General features: G+C 39.6%; 1 protein-coding gene across 1 annotated transcript in view; it reads left to right on the top strand.

The window, feature by feature from the left end:
- Positions 1 to 24067, top strand: part of LOC128804956 (hormonally up-regulated neu tumor-associated kinase homolog A-like) — a 34545-nt gene extending 10478 nt beyond the window's left edge. Inside the window, exons 5-9 of the mRNA XM_053973302.1 lie at positions 475 to 530; positions 1648 to 1786; positions 3279 to 3406; positions 5586 to 5721; positions 23866 to 24067. Coding sequence (XP_053829277.1) covers positions 475 to 530; positions 1648 to 1786; positions 3279 to 3406; positions 5586 to 5721; positions 23866 to 24067 — 661 coding nt within the window. The remainder of the gene's footprint in view (positions 1 to 474; positions 531 to 1647; positions 1787 to 3278; positions 3407 to 5585; positions 5722 to 23865) is intronic.
- The last annotated feature ends 320 nt before the right edge of the window (positions 24068 to 24387 follow it).

The raw sequence follows: 24387 nt of genomic DNA, 5'->3' as shown, positions 1-24387 counted from the left end.
AACACGGCTTTGGTACATCTCCCCTCTTCTACAAGCAAGGCAAATCTCACTTTCCAGTTTCTCTCTCATCCTTCAGATTTCCCAGGCATGATTTACTTGCAAAGAAATCAGAAATATTTGGCAGTGCTCAGTACTTCAAAAAGACAAAAGAATTGTGGTCCAATATGTGCAACTTTTTTACTCAAAAGAAATAAAGGCAATTAATTTTAAAAAAAGTTGAAATCAGTAGAACAAATGTTTCCTAAACATAATACTTTATTTTAAATATATATTAATAAAATATTCCCTGAAATACAGATAGTTTCCATTTTCCTGACTGAAAGCTTCAGGAGGGAATAAGGATCTTGTTACAACTGTAGGCAGAGCTTTGCAGAACTATTGTTAAAATTTCAATTAAATTTTACCCAAAACTGTCTGTAAATGTTTAGCTGGGAAATCAGGCATCATAAAGTTTGTTTTCTGTCTTAATTTCAGGGACCTAAAAATTGAAAATTTTCTTCTTGATGAGAACAACAACATCAAAATCATTGGTAGGTACACCACTACCTGTGAGGCCTGTTTTCTTCTTTTTTTGGGTGTGTGTAGCTTCAGATACTGTTCCAACACCATACTTGATGAGTGAGCTTGTGATTATTCACTAGACATATTTGAGCTTTTAGAATGAATTCAAGTTATGAAGTATAACTAAACAGCTTGTTTATTTGAAGTTTGGCTGAAACATATTTTTAAGAGAACAAGGAAAACAATTTTGCCTGTTGTTTTTCCCTTGTGTATTGCTAGCAAACCAAGAAACAATTACGACTTTTATGTGTAGAAAGCTGTTCCTAGCAGAAGTGATTTGTAGACAAAGAAATAAATCTTCTGGGGTGAAACACAGGTATGGACACATTTGTTTCTGTTGAGTCATTACTTCAGCTAGAGCCCTCATCATTTGGTATGTGGTAAAAAAAAAAGTTTTGGTCACTAACAGAAATCTTGCTAGGCCTGTGAAGCAAACATTTATAAAAATGAGAGAATTTGCACCAAGCAGTTAACACAGCTCAGAGAAACATTAATTTTATTCTATGGAAACCTCAGAGAAAAATCCCCACAAGGGATGCTAAATCTTAGAGAAGCCACATGTTTAACCCAGTGTTTCCCAAACTTTTAAAAGCTTAACACCTCTGAGAAAAAAAAGGCACCAACTCTTCACCCCTGTTTTATAGCCAGCCGGTCCTTTACAATCACACCTTTCTCTTTCCTCCCCCTTACACACATGCACATACACAGAGAAAAAGGCTTAAGTTAGCACTTTTCCCCCCACATTTACCATGGGCTAAAGCACAGAGAGCTGAGCCCAATGTCATAGCTCATTAAGCCATGCTAATGTGGCTGTGTTGTTAAGCTCATGCACTCAACAGAGGTAAACCAAAATAATTAAACCAAAATCAACCAGACCAGGTCCATGGCTGGATAACTTCACTCTAAGGCCCCTGCTAATTCATGGCATGTTTATTCAAACACAAATTGTCATCCATAGCTGAGACATCATTAGATGCTACAACTAGCTGCTGGTTTTGTCTTTCTCCTATTTTGGGAGAATTGGTAAAGTTATAGTAATTTGAAAAGAGACTAAAACTTATTTGCCTTTGGCTTTGTTACCATCAGATTTTGGACTGAGCAATACTGCAAGGTTTGAGGGTCTCTCCCAGGAGCTGTTACATACCCAGTGTGGAAGTCCAGCTTATGCTGCCCCAGAACTCCTTGCTCGTAAGAAATATGGTCCAAAGGTAGATGTCTGGTCCATGTAAGTAGATCTAAAAATGTACTTATTGAAACACTCACAGCATGAATTGGTTTAGATAAGACTGATATAAATGGGTTGGTGGCATTCAATTTTGGGGCATTAAAGGCAAAAGCAGAGATATATCAGGAAAGGGTTGCCAAAAAAAAAAAAAAAACAGAGTATCTTGAAATGTGCCTCCATTGCAAAACACTGGAGAAAAAAATGAATGATCAATACACATGCTATTCTAGAGAGACCCTGTGCCATGAGAAACCAGCAGAAGGTAGGGTATCTGCATGTAGGAACCTGCTCTTGAAAGTCAGAGAAAGAATTATACATATCAATTGTCTCTAATGACCCCCCTGCCCTCCTGTCCTGGCAGGCAGTTTCAGCTGATAGCTGAGTAACTTCTGTCAAAATCAGACTCCTTGAAAGCCCTGGACTGACAAATGGGCATTTTCTGTCCAAGGTGTATTTTGCCTAAAAAAAGAAATCTATACAGAAAAATTGAGTCTCAGGGATACACAAGCTAAAGATATGGCTATAACAGAGCAACAGAGCTATGAGACTTTCACCCATACCTTAGTGAGGCCCTTTATAATTCCTTAAATTATTATCTCTGCTGAGCTCAGTAGAGAAATAGTGAAGGACAGTTGGAGGGAGGTCTGAGCAACCGGGTCTGGAGAAAGGTATCACTCAATATCACTCAGCAGAGGTATTGGAGCTGCATGATCTTTAAGATTCCTTCTGAGCCAAGCCATTCTATGGTTCAGTGATTCACTCCATGGTGAAGAACAGTTCTGTTGTGGTGGTGCAGTTCAGCTGGAGCAAGGAAGTACCATGGAGAGTGTTCAAGGAAGCCTCCCTATTCACAAACTCAGTACAGCTAAGCAAGTTTTCCAAATGTTGGTACTTTTCCAGACTGAATGGCAAACCTTCACAAAGCTTGCTGATTGCTGCTAGCAGACTGTTAGTCTTTTGCAAGAGTTAAAGATTTAAGTCTTTAGCCAACAGCAAGCTGTTAGCAAACGAAAGCCTTCTAGGCATAAGTCACACCTAATTTAGCAATCTGAGCAAAGCAAGAGAACTGAATTACTATTTGGAACAAGATCTATTGCATCAGTCCCAGTTCCGTGTTGTCACTCAGCCTCCAAACCAAAATGCTTTATTCTGATGGGCTGGGTACATTACACTGTCACTCCAATTAGCTTATTTTTAAAATAAACAGCAGGTCTCCACTTTCAACACTGCAGGCTTTCCCATCACTCACTGTACACTCTATTTTATGCACACTTCCCACAACATTCTTTTCTAGATAAATGGAATTTACACAAAGAAAAAAAAAGGCATAAGATGTGTAGTCAGTACAAATTTCTGCTTAGAGGTAATTTGTAACCTCATTTGTGATGCTGAAGGCAACTCTCTGAAAACTGACTCATAGCTTTGTGAGATTTTAAAATAAGTGTTTATTAGCATTATACGGAACTCTGATGTTTGTCTTGTCTTTTGACAGAGGTGTGAGCATGTTTGCTATGTTAACTGGCACATTACCCTTCACGGTGGAACCTTTTAATATCAAGCAACTACATCAAAAGATGTTAATTGGAGAAATCAGCCCTATTCCATCAGATATATCCCCTGGTAAAGCACTTCAGTTTTTATTAAAAATACAGATGCAGAAAAGTTTTAAGCCATGTAATTATGTGAATTTAGCCATAACGCAGCCTTCTGAAAATTAAGATGTACCTTTCCCAGTTGCTTTGTTTGCATTTAGAAATAACTTTTTTGAGGATGTGGCAATATCACTTTATCTCAGGCTACAAGAAAAATAGCATTGTTATCTTTTGAAAAGACCATTATTCTTGGTTCTTATTTACAGGAGGAATAAAATCTACATTGCTTTTACATAAGTGGAGCAGATCTGTAATAAATGAGAATGAATGAGAACACTGCCATGTTTAGTATGTCCCATGCTGTGCGTCACAGCCAGGCATTCTTTCCTGTTTTTCTCATAAATAAGTTATCTAAACCTTAGATATTTTTTCCTGGAGACCTTATCTTTTGGCTACTGACAGACCCTACAACACTGAGATTATTAAAGACATGGGAGGGCTATTTTTGTGAAGAGTCTGTTCATATTTTTCATGAGAAAGAACCAAAATGTAGTATTTTTCAATTAATTCTACTGACAATCTTTAATGAGGTACAGGCAATGAAGTATTTTTGGGACAACTGAGAAAGATCTCAAAAATTCTAGCCTGAATTGTAATCCATGGCTCTACACCCCAGAATTCACATTGGTGTGAATTCACTCTCAGTCAGCAGTACAAGCTTTACTCCCCCAAAGTTCAAAATTCTGCTGCTTTACAATGATTCTTATACACCTCTGGCTTTAATCCCTACTTTCTCTCCACCTGGAGCAGCATCCTCTCTTTGACCATCACAGGCTTAGGCCCCTTCTCACAGCTGTTATCTTCACTGACCAAGTGGGAAAGAAGAGCAGGATGAGACATGTTTTGCCCAGCTATCTACCAGCAAGAGTTCAGATCTCCCCATGGTTTTGAGCACTGTGGCTGTGATGTTAGGCAAGAATGATCCTAGGAACCAGGATTAGCTTCAGCAGCTGCCTGCTGCCAAGCACTGGGAAGCAGCAGACAGTTCCAGACCAAGCTAGCTGGATCTGGTCTGGAGAATTAAGATAATGTGGTGATTCGATTTCTTTCTCTCCCTTCGTAAATGGAATAAGGATATCTACCATTGCTGTCAGGAATGTCTGTGCATTAGTCTCTCATTTCTCTTTCTTTGGAGATCAGTTGCCAGATAGCAGCTTCATTTCTGTAGAATCCCTCCATAGCTACAGTTATTTTATTTCTTATTTTTCTTATTTATGTTATTGTTATAGCTTCTACTAATAAGTGCATTATCTCTGCTTTTCTACAAAGCCCACACAGTTAGTGGAAGATTGTGGATAACTCCATTGTTCTCTTGACCACTGGGAATTCAGTGAGAGAGTGGTAATAAACTGGCTTTGCATACTTTAGATCTAAATTCTTCTGAAGGAGATTACAAGTGAAAGGAGCAGTATGTTCCCAGTTTAATGTTCACTTGCCATTTGTTCATTTCAAAACTTCTACACTTCCCCAAGGAATATGGAAGAATTCAGTAGTTTTCCCAAGAAGAAAAAAAAAACCCTAAAAATAAAATTAAAAAAAAAAAAAAATAGGTACTTTATGCAATGTTAGAGCTGAGTGATTGACATACAGGAATGTTTGAGCTCTCTGTTCCAGCTCCAAGAGCCAAAGGACAACATATCATGTGAGCATAGGAGTCCGTCTCCATCCCTCATTACAGAGAGTTTTATGCATGCAATTGTCTCCTTTGGGTGAGGAACATAACTCACCCAAAGGAGACAGCTGTGTAGTCAGCTGGCACAGAAATGCCCCTTCTCAGAGGCCTGATCAAATGCTGAGTGAGCACAATGCTGAGATTACTGCTGATGTCATTGGCTGAATTCACTGGGGTAAATCAAGAAAATTAGGAACTGAATTCCAGTACTGTATCTACAGCAGCATCCAAAGGTCCCTTGCAGGCATCCCAGCATGGTTTGGCCAGTGATGCCCACCTTGTTCTTGGGGGAAAAAGGTCACCCTACAGGGTTGCAGCAGACTCAAAGAAAAGCCCTAGAGACTGAATTCTGCCTGAAGCTCTTACAATGTGAGAAGCAGGGCAAGTGCCCCGTTTCTGAAACAGAAAAAACATGCAGTGGTCATATATTGAAATATTACTGGCAAACAAGTCATTTTCTTGGAATACTGCACAGGAGCTGTACACTTCATGCAGTCTCTACTTGAGCCCGACCCTGCTAAGAGGCCTGGAGTCATAGAAGCAAGACAAGACAAATGGTTGAATGAAGGTTTCACCAGGAAAATACTGAACGCTGCTGCCTGTGAGAACAGGTAACACTTGTGACATCAGTCTTCTACCTTGGGATTTCAGGATTAGAGATTTGGGAGGGAAGTGTTTTTAGGATTCTTTTGTTTGTTTGTTTTAGAAGATTTTTGTTATCTACTATGTGCTGCTCCAAAATGACAGTTTTACTTCAGAAAACACCACATCAACACTTCTAATTATGGGTAAATTTTATTTAAGGGGAAACATCCTTATAGAAATGTTTATATCCATTGTATTAATAATTTTGTTCTTGACATGCTTCACAGCTGCTACTAATTTCAGTGTGCTTCTAATCCTTTCCTACAAAACTAGTCTCACATGTCCACCTGAGTAAATATTTTTATATTGCACCAAAGTTCTTGTTATTCCAATAATTTTTATTCTCGTCCATCTTTGTAACTGGTTTTAACTAGTCTCCATTTTTTCTTAAAGCAAAACTTTATGGTTTAAGATTATTATAAAAGTTTGAGGATATGTGCAATGTAACACTTCACACAAATGTTGCCAACTTTCAAGATGTTATTCATCTTTCATATGGGGAAGCTGCAAAGCATACTTTTCATGTCTTTAAATGCCTAAATTCGGTGATGGACCTTTTACATCATACTCACAGCTGAAGGTAGCTAGTAATGGGTCACATCTTTTATTCCCAAACTGTTCTGTAAAGGTCAGTATTTCAAACTAATTGAAAAAGAGAAAAATTTGGCCTGTGTAATCTGCACCATCTGCATTGGTGTCTAGAGGACACTTAGCAGGTTTTCCTACCATGGTGATCCACTGCCAGTCACAGCCAGAACTGTTAGAAATCTGTGTGCAGTTTCTGTGAGAATTGCCCACTGCTCCCGCCTTTGCCCTCCTTCCTTCCCTCACCTGTCTGTTCTCATTCATTCTGAAGTTTGAAAAAATGTCTCAGGAGTCTTATAATCTAAGGATGATTTCTATAATGCCTTTGTTAGACTTTGCTACTCACAGCAGCCCATGAGTAAAACAATTATCCTTATAACAAAACATGGTTTATTTCACAATCCGATTTAAATAAAAATTAGAATCCTACTGTACTTTCTTTCATTCTCTTTTGTCCTCCTAAGTTTTCCTGCCCTTGCTGCTTTTCTGTCTTCTTACATACATGCACACACACTATCTCCCTTTTAATCCATTTGAGGCTACTGTACTGAGAACTGAAATACACACACTTGATTAAAATGAGAAAATGCTGTTTTCCATATTTTGATTTTCAGGTTTAATCCTGGTAGGTGTCCTTTCACAGTAATCAATTATATCAACAATAGGATGTTTAATGATGCAGTAACAGAGCCTCAGCCCAGCAGTGAAGTTAGCATAGCCAGACAAGAAGATTATTGCACAACTGTGCACCATAATTTGCCTGTAAAAGCAGCTTAGCCAACTCCAGCTGCACCACAAGAAGTGTACTGTCTACTTACTGTAAATTCTGATATTGTACCTGGTCACATCATTTGTATTAAAATACTTTTTCCTAATATTTTAGATTTTGCCCCAGTGGATTGAATCCTGTAGTTTTAAACTACATGACAGACGTTATGGAGTTCAGTCTTTCAGAAGTTGTCAACAGTTTAATAAATAACAGACCCTCTCCTGCCATGTCTTCTTATTGCTTATTGCTGAAGAAACTGCTCAGGTACCAGAAAGACTGCAAAAGAGCCCAGGTAAGATATTACTGACATAAGAAGCATAAAGTGCTCCCTGGATTTTTATAAGGAACAATGCAGCAGCTATGTAGCACACATGAAAAAGGTTGTTATCCAAGGAACGGGGAAAAATGCATCAAAAAATAGCTATGAAATTGCAGATCCAAGTGCAGTCTCAAGAAACCTACATTCTGGCATTCTCAGAGGTGATTAATTTATGAGATTTTTTTATTCCCAGAGATAAATACATCTTTTTTATGACTAATGAATTTTTTAAATGAGCTGCTGGTCGTAATGGGATTGAGACTTATTTTGTTTTACATATAAGATTACTTTTCCATTGGGAAAAGGAGCATTAGCATCTCAGTGACCTCTCCATCCCTTTCCTTTCTGACTGGTCTGTGAGGGTTTAATCCAAAGTCTGGGGAGGTGAGTGGGAAGCTGTGAAAGTTGTAAAATCTTTTCCCAGCTTTTTTTTTTTTCATATTTTTTACCCCTCTACCTTATTCTCACACTTCAGCTCCAGCTCACTCAGGAGCATGGAGTGAGATCAGAGGGGATAAACATTTTAAAAATAAATTCAAAAAAATTATGGTAATCATTGGTAAGGCCACAATTAGTCAAAAAGGCTGTAAGCTTTTCTTTTACAACCGTCTCCACTAAGGGGTTCACAGCTCAGCCATAAAAATTTTGCTTCAGGCAGAAACTAGGCAGACAGGAAGCCAAATTCTAGCTTCTAACACACAAGTGCAATGGGAAAAGTTTCAGCTACAAAAACACACACATTAGCGATTAGCCTCCCATTCAAAGCCTTCACCCTGGAGAAGCTGTATTTTGAGAAGGTCCAGTTGACTCCTCTAGAAATTATTCAGATGAGCTTGAGCAGATCCAGATCTCCATGCCAGCACACAGCCCCAAGGTCGCAACAGTCTGTGCAGTGTCTGCAGACAGAGCCATAACTCAAAAATATGAGTTGGAGAGTGTGTGTGTGCATGCTCAGGGAGAGGAGGCTTTTCTTCACATATGTGAATTTTTTCATATTACGATTTTAAGTAGGATCTGCTAACTCATAAGTCACTCAAAAAGACCCACATTGTGAAGGCTATTGACCAGCTTTCTAATACCTCTGGATATCAAGCTGATTTACAGCCAGCAGAGCTCTAGCCTTCCAGGCAAGTGGCAGTGTTTCATGTCCAGTATGACCTCTTTCAGCATCTTACCCTGGTGGAAGAGGGAAATGATCATGGACATAAAGTTGCAAGCTGATTAAGGGTCTGTGATACTTCCTGCCACTCCTGACATCCAAAATGCCCTCTTAAGGTAGAGGCTCAAACTGAATTCAAGCATGGACCCTTAAATTAGCTCTGATTGTAAGTTAATAACACTAAAAAATATTGTTTTGAAGTCCTAGTAAATACATTTCCCAGGCAGAATGAAACTTTTGGTAGAGCAAGGAGGAAAAGAGGGGAAGTTTAATGAAGAAGTGAGTGACATCTTCTCTTTCTCTTTTTTCTCTTCTCTTCTCTTCTCTTCTCTTCTCTTCTCTTCTCTTCTCTTCTCTTCTCTTCTCTTCTCTTCTCTTCTCTTCTCTTCTCTTCTCTTCTCTTCTCTTCTCTTCTCTTCTCTTCTCTTCTCTTCTCTTCTCTTCTCTTCTCTTCTCTTCTCTTCTCTTCTCTTCTCTTCTCTTCTCTTCTCTTCTCTTCTCTTCTCTTGACATTTTTCCAGTTAAAGGTTTGAAACCAAACCAGTGTTGATGCAAAATAATCTGACCAGCTTCCAGCTCAAAACAATAATGACTTTCAGAGGGAAACTCTTGTGTGTGCTTCAGTCAGTCTCTCAATCATCTCTGTGGCCCAGAACTCTCTCCAGTATGTCCATGTCTCTGCTACTGAGGAGCACAGAACCAGATGCAGCACTCCAGGTGTGGCCTCACCACTGCTGAGCAGAGGGGCAGCATCACCTCCCTTGACCTGCTGGCAGCACTGGCCACTCCTATTGCAGCCCAGGATACCATCAGCCTTCTCTGCAGCAGGGCCACGTTGCTGACTCATGGCCAACTTTGTGGTGACCAGGACCTCCAGCTGCTTTCCAGCCTGGTGGCCCCAGAGTACACTGGTGCCTGGGGTTGCTCTTCCCCAGGAGCAGGACTTTGCACTTCTCTTGCTGGACTAAACTCAGCAGGGGCACATCTAAGCTTGTAAACTGGATATGCACCCTGGGGTCTATTAAATTGTGTCATAGCACAGCTCCCCATTTCTACCCCTTCCCCGTAACTCCCAGGTGTGCAGAGCTTTCTTCTGCACCACAAAGCCATGCCGGTCTGCAAATTTTTACATGCTCAGTGTGGGGAGTTCTTAAATTTGCAGACAAAATCTCCCTTTGATGGTTGCACAGGGAAATGACTCACTTTTAGTCAGACATCTTTGCTGAGAACTTGAAATACAGGCACAAGATAAATGTCTAAATTTGGCAGAGTGGATTCTACCACAAATAATACCTTCCAATATCTGTTGGACCAAGACATACAAATTAGGAAATTAGAACAGACCAATTTATACCATCTTTTCATGCTGTTAAAAGTTTCTTTCCCTTTTTCCATCAGCACAAATTTTGTAAATGCTACCTTAAAAGTCATGAACACAAAGCCTGTTACTAGCACAGTTTAGAGATCATTCTGTTATCTAAGACTTTGGTAAACTCACTGTTTTTTTCCCTAGATAATCACTCTACATAACTTTTTTCTTATTTTTGTCCTCTATTCCCTCTTACATTCTTCTCTATTATGAAAATTAATATTTCTCCCTTTCAAGTTGTTAGGCTCTGCAACTTTTTGCAGATAATAATGATCTCTTGATTGTTTCTTATTCAAGCCTTTTGGATAATTAACCTGTGCAATCTGCAAACCTGTGCTCCCCAGGAGCTCTTTTAAATCATGGCTATCAGTGCTACCACTTTATACCAGTTTCTCCAACATTCAATAATATTCGTATTTCCCAGCAAGGCTGGAATTTGTGCAAAAACCGGGAAGAAAGAGAGGAAGGCTGGCTAAGAAATCAAGCTGGGCATTCTTACTCAATCAATGCTCATATTTTTCCAGTATCCTCTGGCCTGTTCTTCAGCTAAAGCTACTTTATGCACATACTTGCACAATGGCAAAACTTAGCCCTAAGCATATGCAAAGTATATAGGGAAAAGAAAGAATGCATCTCTTGGATGCCAGGGCGGAGCCCTACACGGGTGGCATGACGTTTTTGGGCAGAGGCAGAGCCAAGAGCAGCCCCCAGCTTCCCTGGAGACTGGCCCATGCTGCGCTGGCACAGCTCTCGAAAGAGGCAGCTGGAACGGGATTATCTTGTGGGGAGGATTCTCTGCTTTGATCTAAAAGAGACCAAATTCAACCACCTCTTTGGCAGGCTGCAATGCACTTCTTTGACCACCCAGCCACAGAGAGCTGAAACTGAGGAAGAAGAGTAAATTGTTAACTGAATGCAAGCGGGAAATTTCCCACTTTTATTCATCTTCTTCTTGAGATCCTGATGTTACTAGAGCTTAATTACAACAGCATGAGCACTTGATATTTGTGTTATAAATTATGCCAAGGATATTTCTAAATGCACAGATAGATGTTCTCTATATTCTGTATAAAGCCAACTATTTGCTATTTATTACTAGCAGTGTGTGATCCGTCTTTAAATCACATTATTTCCTTTCAGCTCTCCAGATCTTGCAAATGTATGCATCTGCTTTAACTTTAAGGATATGGATAGTTTCACTGAGCTCAACAAGACAGCTTGTGTGTATAAATTTAAAGCAAAAAATTAGAATTTGCATATAGATCAAATCTAAATTATGGAAACAGACAAGTAACAATTAAGAGCCACAGGTAAAATGAAGCAACCTGAAAACTAGTTGCCATTTATTTACACTATTTCTTTCTAGGACCATAAAGATTATTGCATATTTCTGTCTGCCTATGAAAAGAGATATTTACAGGAAGAAAATATCTATAGAAGGGCGAATTTATAGTGAAAAAAATACTGTGATATTTTTGAGCATATTAGAAACCTCTTTTCCTCTAAGTGACTAGTAGAAAAAGTTGGTATCTGGCTCTTCTGAATATTCTGTCCAAAAAGAACAAAACATATCAAATATCAACACAAACAGAAAAGTAATTGCATTCATGATAATGCCTATGAACAAAAAGCAATAAAATATTCTACCAACACAATCAGCCTAGACATTATTTGGGATTCAAATGCATATTCACAAAACAGTACATTCAACCCATTCCAGGCAGCAGCATATGCCATGATTTTTCACACAATACCAAGAAACATACAATTTCCTGAGGAAAAAATTTTCAGAAGAAATTCTAATCTAAAACTGAAAAAGGTTCTTGGAAATTACTTTTCATGTGCAAACCCCCTGCACCGGTTTTGAAAAACCAGTATGAGTCATTGTATTTGCACCATCTCCTTGTATACAGAAATTAGCTGTTGAACATGCAAATAATAGTTGTGTTAGATGCAAACAGATGTGATTCTCATTTTTCTGACTGCAATTAGAAAAGTCTGTTGAAAGCTTTACCCTTAAAAAAGCATAAGATCCTTTCCATGTTCAAATTTGAGCCATAAGTCATTGGATAAACTTAAAACACAGCCTGTCCTTTTATGCATCGTAGTTTCTCCAAGCAATGTATTTACATTTTATGTGTTCTGCTGTGGAAGAGGGAGCCTTAATGATTACAATTTGCCATCCAGAACTTTATAGCTAGTCCTTGCAGAAAATAGCATTTCTGCCAAAAAGCTTCCTGCCCAGGTGCTTAACCAATTAGCTCTTAAGAGGTCTGGCAGTAAAACCAGTCATGGCAAGTTTTCTGATATACTGTATATAAGGTGACAGCTTGCAAAATGTAAGATGAAAATTTGTTTTCTTAACTAGCAGTGTGTAAAATCCTGGGAGACTATTTGATTGCATAGCCTAAAATACTTATGACATCTCAAATTCCCAGTTGATCTAGTGTGGTTTTAGCAATATGTTGTCAACTTAAACATATTTTGTTTCTTTTTATAAATACTCTTAAAATTATTCCCCTAATTTTGATCGGGTAATACAAGTACATAGGAAGGATGGGGTGATCCCACAGATTTGAGGTTTGGGGCCCTTCAAATTTTTCCAAACATTTTTGCTAACTCACGAAATACATTCAACCTATCAAAAGTGCCTTTTCTCCACAAATTACACCCACTTTTTAAAATGACATGTTAGATTAAAAACATGTTTTTCATAAGGGGAGCACTTTGCAACACAAAGATTAGAAGAAAACCATTAAAAATATAAGTGCACAATAATAAACTTAATTACCTCTCTAATTCTGGAAGCAAGAAGTTTGTATTATGTGGGGATGGCAGTAGAAAAATCAAGTCACTAGAGATAATCCTTGAAGTAGTAGCCATGTATGAAGTGGGTCTGTCATAGATGATATGGAGTGCAACAAAAAAAGCTTGGTATTGGACTGGAATATCCATGTGGGTGGTTGTCTTGGTTTCAGAAACTACATTTCAGAAATTTCTTTTTCAGGGGTGCCAGACCTGAAGGGAGATGTTCTATGAACAAAGCAGCACACAGAGCAGTCAGCTCACCACAGGACTTGGTTCTGTAGGAAGGGATTTCTTTCCTCTATTCTTTGCTTTGCATAGTGCTCCCCTTGTGAAAAAAATATTAAATAAATTTTAAATCTAACATTATAGTTCACAGCCCTTGCATTTTCACAAGGTTTTGATAACTGAAACTCAGTGTGCATGAGGACTCTGAAAATTTGGATCATAGGATAGGCAAGGGACCTCCATATGAGAACCTATCCCTTGTGCATGAAAGATGCTTGTAGGAGTGAGGGAAGTGGCACTGCTGCAAGGAGTGAGTCCTGAAGCCCATGTTCTTGTTGGGATGAACGGTCCTGTTACCACAGCCCCATGGAGGTCTTCCACTGCAAAACCTCCCCAGATCTGTTCTAGTCTTGTGCTGACTACTTGCCCTCGCAGCAAACGGCAGCTTGCCCATGACAATCTTCCTCCCAGGTCAGGGAGTGGCTCACAGCATTCTGTGATGTTTCTGCTTTGCAGCATGAGCTCTGTGGTGCCCTGACCTTCCTCACAAATCTTGGGAGACTCTGTGAGTCATAAGCCTCAAAGGAAGCACCATGGGCTCTCCAAAGATGATATTCTAGTATCCAATGGATTTTCATTAAAACTTTCTCCCTACAGCCTGCGTGGTAAAGAGAAGGGTCTGCCAGCCCATGTACAGCTGGGGTTCAGGAAAAACCTCTGGCATAGGGTCTGTTCAGATGAAATATTGATGTGTGTAACTAAGGCTTGTGTGAAGACAAGATTTCCTATTATACCTTATAGTGTGATTTCTTTTAAAGTTTAGGTTCTTTTTTTGTTTCCTTCAAATCAAATGGTGTCTGATCATTTTACAGAGGGAACATGAAGCAGAAAAACACAGTATTAATCCTGATAAACAGCTGAATAAGGAGTCAGAAACTAGGATTTCCCAGAAGGCTGAAATGGACACTCTAGAAAACCTCAGAAATTATGGCAATAAGGCATTTCCTACTGTACAAAACCTAGCAGTGGCAAACGCTGTTCAAGAAGATGAGATCACAATTACACTGGAAAACCAAGAAAACTTGTCAAAAGGTACTGCTCTGAAATAAGTCTCAGCATGTTAGTTCAAAAGGGTAAAAGCGTATCTGTCTGAGGAAAAAAAGGGAACACAGTTCCTGAAAATGCTATAGAAATATCTTTGCATTTTGTTCTGAAATTGTGAGTATTTTGATCAATTGTTTCCCAGGCCCAAATCTGGTGATAGATTTAATTTCGATCAGGCGAAGTAATTAGCAGATGAACACCTGATCCGGTGCATACTCTGCAGATATGGACCACATGTTCCATGTCCATGTGTAGGTTATTTGTGCCATGTGTAGGCACTTCCAAGAACAGACATTTATAAGTAAAAAAGAGCATTTATTACATTTCCAGGATGAACATGAGCATGGTACAAGTGTCACAACTTCACTGTACTCAATGAGGGGTTGTACTCATATTCATGAGATCATTTTCCACAGTCTCAAAAATAGAGAAGATGCCCAGTACTGGATAATCAAACTCCATATCTGAATTTATTTCTGCTCCAGTTATTGCACCCTCACTACTATCTAGATATGTGCTATGTTTCAAATGATGTGATAAATATCCCCAGAAGCATACATGCATTTGTTGCCCAGAGAAGCTGTGGATGCCCCAGTCCTAAAAGTATTCAAGGCTGCATAGGATGGAGCCCTGAGAAACCTGATCTACACAATGGTGAATGGGGATTGGAATAAGAACTTTAAGGTTCCTTCCAACCCAAAGTATTCTATGGTTCTTTGATTTCATTGTACTCAATAAAATTAAGCCAGACAACTTTATGCAGAGAGGCTTATTTCAGACTGTTCAGCCAACCAAAAAATTCACAATTGCCTACGTGCAAATCACCATCTGCCTGAAATCATCGGTGCAAAATTGCTTTCTGTGTCAAGATTTACTTTTATTTATGCCTTTACAAATACTGATTTTATTGTGGGATGAAGCTGATTTGATAATAACATGTTATTTTCTTGCAAATACCACTCCAGCAGAAGCTGATCTGATTTGTTCTATATTCTCTTTAGTTTCCAAGTTTGCAGGCAGAGAGTTGGTCTGCTGTGGGCCTCCTAAGTCACCAAGAAAAAGTATGCCATGTGAGCCCATTTTTCAGCCACTTTTGGACTCTCAGAACAATCAGAATGGTTTTGAAGACTTGACAGAGACCAGAAAACCATGGCTTCATGAGAAATTCCCATCCACACCAGCAAATAAACAATCTCCCTTTTCAAATGTTCAAGCAATGCCAACCACAAGCAAAGTACCTCCACGGTCTCTGGTGGGAAACAGAATTATTACCAGAAGTCCTTTGCCTCGTCAGGACATGAGGTTTAAAGACCTTCTGAAGGTGGTGTATGACAATATTCACATCCCAACACAGAGGCAACTTGATAAAGACGGTGCTGACCTCCTCAGGACTGACTCTCCCCCCTTGTCACCCTTCCCAAGGCTGCAACAAGCTACTCTAAGAGAAACCCTTCCTAGAAAGATTTCCTTGCTGGGGGCAACACAGGAACATACAGATATCTGCCCTCTTGTTATAGTCAATGGTTCAAAATCACCAGCTTTCCCCATGGCCCAACAGCAAAAGTTTACCATGGGAAGCATGAGGCAGTTTAAAGAAAACCCAACTCATTTTTTCAATAAGAAAACTAAGAAAAACTTTATTCAGCTCAGACACATACCTACAACTACAGATGTAAATCTTCCAGTTTTATGTCCACCATATCAAACCAGGTCAGGTAAAAAAACAGAGACTCTAAGATTAAATTTTGCATAAACACCCACAAAGCATCAGAAGAAAAAAATGGTGAAGGAGCAGGTAAGAAACAAAGGTGGACAGAAAGGGAGAGCAAGAAAAGGAAGGTGGGAGAGATGAATTCAATATTAAAATGAGAATCCTCCAAACACAGAAGAATTATATGATTTGAGCTGTGTATCTTCTGGTATCGACCAAACACCATGCTACAAATTTTGTGAACCACACCAAGTAATCAGAAAAACAGATGTCACTGTAACAGAACAACATCATGTAAATTTAGGCACAAAAGTGGACGTTGAGGGGAGAAGATGTGATTTTAAATATTTTGTACCAATATTGTCCTAAACTTGTGTTACTTGTACTTATGCACTTCATCAGGGAAATAAACCCAGGCAGGCAATTTTTATTAAGCTGTGAACATCATGCAGAAGGTAAAAAGGCAGCAACAATGAGGGAATAAACAACTGGTGGGGGAGGGGGAGGGGACAGGGTGTGTGGGGGGGGGAGATTACCATGACACAAAAATAGTCATGGCAATGATAAATTATTTGTTTGTTTCTTTGCTTGTTTATTAGTTTTAACTGTGTGTATTACAACTAATGAAGACCATACAACATAACCCCCCTGAAAGACAGTTAGTTGCATTTCCTCTGTAAATTTAACAACTTAATTAGTATTGCCTATTTGTAACTGTTTGCCTTCCAATGTTTGTGCCTTTCTATTGAAAACATGGATTTGCTTTCAGTTTCAATGTATTGTGGATCACTTAGATTGTCATAGTACTAAGCTTTAAGGCTGTTTCTGTACTCAAACAAGTTCTATATCAGTTTAAATCCCTTAAGCTCAATGGATTTGAACTTGACTGACACCAACAGAGGTGAGAATACAATGGGAATCTTCATATTTGCTGCTCTGTAAGCTCCCACATAAAAGATGTGCAAAGGTTTTTTCTCAGAAAATCTGATTTCCTAATAATTTAGGAAATGTTTATGCCTTTAATATGTTTTAAGCTTTGAATTGCCCTTAAAAACATTTTTCTTTGGACATACATTTTGAAACAAATTTATTTAGCTAAAAGTTTACATTTCAATTCACTGTTTCCTTTAAAAATGCTGAAATGCTTCATTCTAGACATAAATCATAGAACCATAAAATCATAGAATTTTTTATCTTGGAAAAAAACCCTTAAGATTATCAAGTCCACCACTAAACCATGTCCCAAAGAGTCACACCTACACATCTTTTAAATACCTCCAGAGATGGTGATTCAACCACTTCCCTGGGCAGTCTGTTCCAACATTTGACAACCCTTTCAGCAAAGACATTTTTCCTAATATCCAGCCTAAACCTACCCTGGTGCAGCTTGAAGCCATTTCCTCTTGCCCTGTCATTTGTTATCTGGAAGAAGAGACTGACATCCAGCTTCCTTTCAGGTAGGTGTAGTGAGCCACATGGAATCTCCTTTCCTCCAGTCCAAGCAACCCCAGTTCCTTCAGCCACTTCTCACAAGACTTGTGCTTCAGACCCTTTCCCAGCTTTGTTGCTGTTCCCTGGACATGCTCCAGCACCTCAGTGTCTTGTAGTGATGGGGCGCAGAACTGGACACAGCATTCCAGGTGTGGCCTTACACCAGTGCCAAGCAGAAAGGGACAATCACTGCCCTGGTCCTGCTGGCCACACTATTGCTGGTACAAGCCAGGATGCCACTGGCCTTCTTGGCCACCCAGACATGCTGCTGGGTCATGTTCAGCTGGCTGCCAACCACTACCCCCTCATCTTTTTCTGGCATGAACTTTTCTCCAAGCCTGTAGCACTGCATAGGGTTGCTGTGACCCAAGCATAGGACCCAGCACTTTGCCTTGTGCACGTCAAGCCTTATAAAATTGGCTTAGGCCCATCTCTCCAGCCTGTCCACATCTCTTTGCAGCTTCACATAGGTTTGCTGCTGGGACGACACTGGATCTGTCTTCAGGTCCTTCAAGTCAGTCTCTATAAGTGGGTCCTGCTATTTTCACAGTCTGTCAATGCAATCACAAGAGATTCCCAGACCTCAGTTTCATAGGATTTCCATTTACACATAGGAAATGACACCTTTTACTTCTATCCTGTTTCTGAGTCATATTAATAAGTTCAACTGCTTTATGTATTACCAGTTTTAACGCTGATCTGTTTTTCAAATCACAACTGTTTTCATGTCAGCAAAAGAATTTCAAACCACAGGAAATTCTGAGGATAAGGTACAAATATACACTTGGAGCTATCAGGAAGCAGAATCAAACCTGCAGTTGGAAAAAATATTAAAAGAATGCCACCACTTTCATACTCAACTTTTAATTTCATCATTCTTTAAATACATAAATGAACAAGATTAATAATTCAGACAGTAAAGGAAAGCCTTTGAAAATTCCTGAATAATTCAGAAGTTCTGACATAATATAGCCTTTGTCATACTGATCCATCCAACCTGGGTAAGACACTGAAGAGAGAATGAAGTGACTATCCAATTCTCTTACAACCCTCTCATATTATGGTTTAGGAACAACAAAACTCTGCAAATCAGAAGGTCACAAAAAGAGAAAAAGCAGCTCATGTTTACCAGTGGTCTGTACCAGCAAGATGATGAGAAAGGGCAAACAGGAGCATTATAAACACAGTGTTAAAACTACAACACCTGACCTGCAGCCCAAGAAAACACACTCCTGTGTGTACACCCGGGCTGTAATCATAAGGTATGTGAAAAGTTTAAGAAATTCAGAAAATACTCATCATACAAAAACCATTTAAGAACAAATCAAGGTTTGCCAAAGTAAGAGTAAGCCTGAGAAAAATATAAACACAAATTTCTTTCTATAAACCAGCACTTAGAATTGTATGTCTCCTGTAAGTAATATCCATTTGCCTCATCCATTTAACTAAAATTAAAATCTTTCAGTATTATAATGTTAATGGACTATATATACCTTCCTCTCTTTCACCTCTTTTCAGTTCTGGTCAATATTTTGGGTCATAGCTCATATAGAAGGATACCACAGGAAAATGTAAGTTAATGAACTTAAGAAACCTTGTCTTCTTAAGAATAAATATTTGAGATTTTTGCTAGGATTCCTGGCATAAAATATTCCAGAATTCCATCCACCATTTGCCTGGCTGTAGTATTTGGGCATGAGTTGCTTATAAAACACATATTTTGTGGCTAATCCTTTAAAGAGAAAGCCAGAGGACGCTTTCAGAAAAGAGTTATTTCCGGCTAGGAAGCTGGAAACTTCCTAAACACCCTGTCATAGATTTTAAGATATCTGCCACCACTCAGGAGAGTGGGCTGAGGGGCAAAGGGATTTAGTAGAACTAAACACCACAAGGCATACTCAGGTTGATATTTTGAGGAGCAAGGAGGTTCTGCAGCAGCACTTTGCTAACCCAGCATTAAACAGAGGAGACATCTCTGACTAAGGTGGTTGTCCAGACTCTTTTGTAATCACTTGAGATTATGAACATCTGGAAAAGAGGGAAAGTAAACTTGATTTGGAGGTCCTTAAGCAGACTCTTCAAAGGTTGCCTGACAGCACTTCCATAAGGATGACTCGATCCAATATTTCCAGCTTTGAGTTTCCACAGACTGAGGAACAGGAACTGAGCATTCATGTCATCTCACGAAAACTTTAGATGGCACAACTCTTTCATGACCTCTGCAGGAGCTCAACAGTAAAGGGTTTAAGTCTTTATCTGGAGCATATATCAAAGGCTCAGAAAGGTGGAAAGGAGGATCAAATAGGTGCTTGAACCTAATCAGCTGCAGCTAGGCAAGCAGATATTTCACTTGGGACATCTGGATTAGTAATGGTAACAGCCTTCTGAAGCCAGGAAGAATACTGAAAACCACTTTTTACAAATCCTTTCTTAGAAAGTAAGTCTCTGTAATGCAGAATGGAAGTGTTCCTTCAGACAAAAGAAGGATTTGAGTATCAAGCCCATCCATTGTAACAGTTCAAAAAGGCAATGAAAGCACGAGGGACTATGTTACATGAGTCTTTTCTAAGCTAATAAATACTTAACTCACATCAGCAGCTTCTACAGAACACTTCAATGGGACCAGAAAGGAAAGCAAGTGTTCCCCCAGCAAAGGAGGAGCTCTTTGGTTCAGACCTTCAGATCGTCTTTCCAGTGCAGCTCTGCATGGAAACTCGTGTGGGTATGGCAGTATTTCAAAATGCTGAGAGGCCTTTTTCACAGAGCACAGTCTATACATCCACCAGACATCCACTCTTAGCTGGCATAGACCCTTTCCCAGCAGGACTGTGAATTCCCACATCATGGAGACCCTGCTCTTCCTAGGCATTTCTACTTGCTCCTTCCCATATGCTTTGGTAGATCAGCATTTCTTCTGCTACTAAACTGAAAAACAACTCCCTGAGATGATTGACATCTAATTATTTACATAAATGTACAGGCCTTTGCACACGGGATAACATAGAGAGGTGCAGAGGATGTGCTATTACATGATGGATGTGAAAGATCAAACAACACACATTGCGTTTGTTCATAATGCCTCCCTTTTATTGCCCCAAGACCATCCCTTTCCTCAGACATCAAGTGAGACAGACAAGCCACAGAGATGATGATACTACCTTGTTATTACAACCTTCTAGAGAAAGAAAACCATGCTCTAGTCACTGCACTATTTTCATCAGGAGTCACCGACCCTATCCTGCAGCTGAGAAGAAAATTTATGTTTCAGAAAATCCACCACAAACTGTTGGAAACACTGTAAGTATACTCAGCTCCAATGTGCCTGATTTTCTTCCAATAAATTAATTATCTTCCTTCCACAAAAAAAAAAGCAAGCAAGCATGCCTTGAGTTCCCAAAGACAATCCTTTGAGAACAATGGACATTTGATCGACTTCTGTGCTCATTAACTATATAGTAAAGATGGAAAAAAAGCCTGAAAAATATTTAACAGTGACTGAAAGTCAGTAAAACCATGACTGTCATATAGCTATTATGCTATCCTGATAGCTCTCAGTATGTGAAGCTACCAGCTATTGAATATCTGAGCTCAAAAGTACAGCCTCCAACTACAGATTATATATTACACATCTCTATGCAATACCAGAAAGAATTCACACTCTACCATTGCTGCTGTCTCTGCAGGGATCCCTCTGCTTCTATGTCTAATTCTGCTTTTGCCCTGTGGATATCACACAAGAAATACCAAGCACAGATTTCAATGCATAAACATATTATGTGGCATGGTAAGAGAAGTACCTCATAATAGCCCAGTGTGGAAGTATTTACCAAAAATTTGGCTTCCTAATAACGAAGAGCTGGGACTTTGAGCCTTGTACAGAAGCAAGGAGAGCAAACCATGGCTTTAGGCTTAACCAGTTGTATTGAGCTTAGCACCACTCCAGAGACTGAGCACATTTGTTATGCTTTATGCCCTCACAGCCTGTGTTCTCTGCAGATTTTTTAACTTTGATTCACCATGTGAAAAGGAACACCTGCCCACTGCATCCTCTCTTGCTTCACTGTGTCTATCCTTGACTCAGAATTCACATGTTGGAAAAACCAAGCTCAGTGCCTGAAATAAAAATAAAAATAAAACCTCCCTTCAAATGGCACAAAGCTGCTTAAAAATGTTAATCTCCCTTATTTTTATGATGTGTTTAATATTAAATGTTCCCATATGGGTACAACACGGCAAACCATGTCCTTCCATTTAAATAGCCTGTTTACTTTAAAATCTGAAACTTGCTACAAATTGAAACCCTTTTTGGTTTTGTCCACCTGGAAAAAATTATTAAATTCTTAAGTCTGCATTGTAATAGGAGCAAATACTAAAGAGTGTGAATTCTTAAGTTTCAATATCTATTTTTAAATTGTTTTGCATGTAAGCTTTTAATTTAGATTTAATAAGATTCTAATTGCATTTTTTCAAAAATACCAGTTGATTATTGAAGACATATTTCTGTAGGATTAACTTACACAGTTTAGACTTTTAAAATATTGTTTTAAATAATAATTTAGTATTTTGTGATTTATGCTACTAAATTTAAATATAGTTAATGTAAAATAATTATAGAATGATTGCAAGAAATAAACTTATTAAAGATTAACTGTTTTATGAGAGATGCACATCTCCTGTGTCATTATCCCATGTCATTAAGTGCCTTCAGAAAGCTGTGGGCAATTAATGTAAGAAGAGTGCTTAGTTATAATTTCACATATTGTGCAATTAGAGCAAATCAAAAGTTTTGCAATTTTCCATATAGCTCAGAAACAGGAAGAAAATGTATTAGCCTGTTAAACGAAATAAGCTGTGCAGTTTCAGTTCTCAGGTCTCAGCTGCTTTTTGCCACTTCAACAGTGCAAAAGAGCCAGAGACCCAGCAGTCTTGCTCTCCTGATGGTCTTTCCTCAGGGGAAACACTGGGTAATTCAAAGCAGGAATAGTGGCTGCATGCCACCTTCTCTTCTTCAGCTGGAGGGTGCAGTATCAATACCACATTCCTCTCTTGCTGCCAGATGTACTCTTCAGGGTCACAAGTAGCCAAGATTAATTTATAATAGCTTTACAGCAGCCTAAAGATCTATAAAGTAATTTTTGCCTTGCTAATCTGGCACTGACTGCTGTGGAGGATCTGGGCCTTTAAGCACAGCAAGGTCTCAATTAACTGTTGTCTTGGGCTAACTGTAGGCTTTAGACCTGGATTGAAAAGGCATTATGGTCACCTGGAATCCGTTCCTCACCCTCAATGGCAGCAGCACAGACCCTCACCGTGTTGCATGCTCCATGGAAACACGGTGCTTTTGGCAGGCAAGCATCTCCTGGAACAGCTATTTTAACAGATATTATGGAAGGACTACACTAGCAGAGAGGTTAATGAGATAACCTCTTTCTTCTTTTTCACCAATTTATTTGTATGTTCTCAGAAATAATATTTTCCCACTCACTATTGTCATGACACCCCTCACTGTGCCCCCTCAAATATTAGTTAGAACATTCTCTTCAGGAGTTTGAAGGTAGAGACTGTCTTTTGCTCTGTTCAGATTAAGTCAAATGTTTTGATTTTTACTATCAAATTTATGTCTAAAACATGATCAAAATCAGGCATCCAAAAGCACACCCAGCATTTAAGAGGCACTGAGCATTGAAAGAACCAATAAAGATAACATCTACCTTTACTCCTGTGAGTGAAACTGCCCCAAAAAGAACACCATTGCAGAACAGCAGCAGAAGAATGACTTCCTTTAAGTGCTTCTAAATATGTTAGAGGCACCTTCTGTACCACCTTTCTTTAGTGCTAGTTCATAAGAGAAATTAAATGTTTGACACCTTTATTTGACTTAATACCACTTCATGTCAAAGTTAAACTTACAAAACTCCTATATGTGACAAGTAAGTCGAGCACATGAACCTCTGCACACCATCAGGAGCCTCCAGAGAGCTGGAAGACTTCTGGTGATCCACATTATCACAGGCTCAGTAACTGCTTGAGACTGCACTGATAATGGAGCTGTGTTCCCCTGTGGTAGTCTGTTATTTTACAGTTGGTTCTTCTTTAGTAGGTTTTAAATATTCCTTGTTATAAGTTTGCAATGGTTCATTCTATGTACCCCATTTGGCTTCCCTAATGGTTCAGTCCTAAGTTGTTCACCACAGTTTTCCCCACCAAAATGTCAATCCACATGTCAATCCACCTGTATGCCTCCCTCGTTCCCTTGTCTCACCCCTGTCTGTCATAGACAGCACACTCCTTTGGCTCTGGAGTGTTCCCTGTCTTTCATCCTTTCCTCGAAGCAGAATTGGATTGTAAGGATTGCTCCCTCCCCGTGTTGGCTTCTGTTGGGGAGCCCTTACCCTGCACCCCTCCCCTGATGCCCTCCTATTGGGCAAAGGCTGTGTCCTCCCCGTGTTCCCCCATCCCTATAAAAGTAGCCCCTTCAGATTCGGATTTGGTTCACTTGGTCTGCCCCCACTTCGGGATTAAATCTTTGGAGACTCAGACAAGTGTCCCTCCCTTATTCCTGTGCCTCAGTTTCCTCGTGCCCTGTGCCTCTGCTGCGCTGCCCACGCCGCAGCGATCACCGCCACCCGCAGCAGTCTGGGCAGAGACTCGGGAGCGGCTGCGCGTGTCTGCCCTGCGGCCACAGGCGGCACAGCGAGCCGGCCACCTCCATCCCGTGGCCGCCGAGAGCCAGGCACATTCCCCTGCCATGAATCACTCTTCAAATAATTAAAACCATTATTCAAGTCAGTACACAACAAAGAATAAAAGCCTGGAACCCCTGGTTTTGATACTTGATCAAAGCCCTTGCTTCTTGTGCAATGTGGTGGCACTAGCCTGCCGGCTGCTGAAGGCAGCTATCACTCACTGCAAATATGCCAACAGCCCAGTGCAGGTTGGTAATGGTAACAATCATTCACAAAACAAAGGGTTATTTGGAGCTGAAATACGATTGATGTCATTGTTTTCTAGGCTTTTCAAAATTAATGAAGACTAAGCTAATCAGCCTGCTCTGTCTTTATATTTATTGAAGAGAAATACATCCAGTTGGGC

This window comes from Vidua macroura, chromosome 3, assembly GCF_024509145.1.
Source record: "Vidua macroura isolate BioBank_ID:100142 chromosome 3, ASM2450914v1, whole genome shotgun sequence".
Lineage (NCBI taxonomy): Eukaryota > Metazoa > Chordata > Aves > Passeriformes > Viduidae > Vidua > Vidua macroura.
The sequence above is the reverse complement of the archived record's forward strand: the minus strand, read 5'-3'. Positions and strand labels throughout refer to the sequence as shown.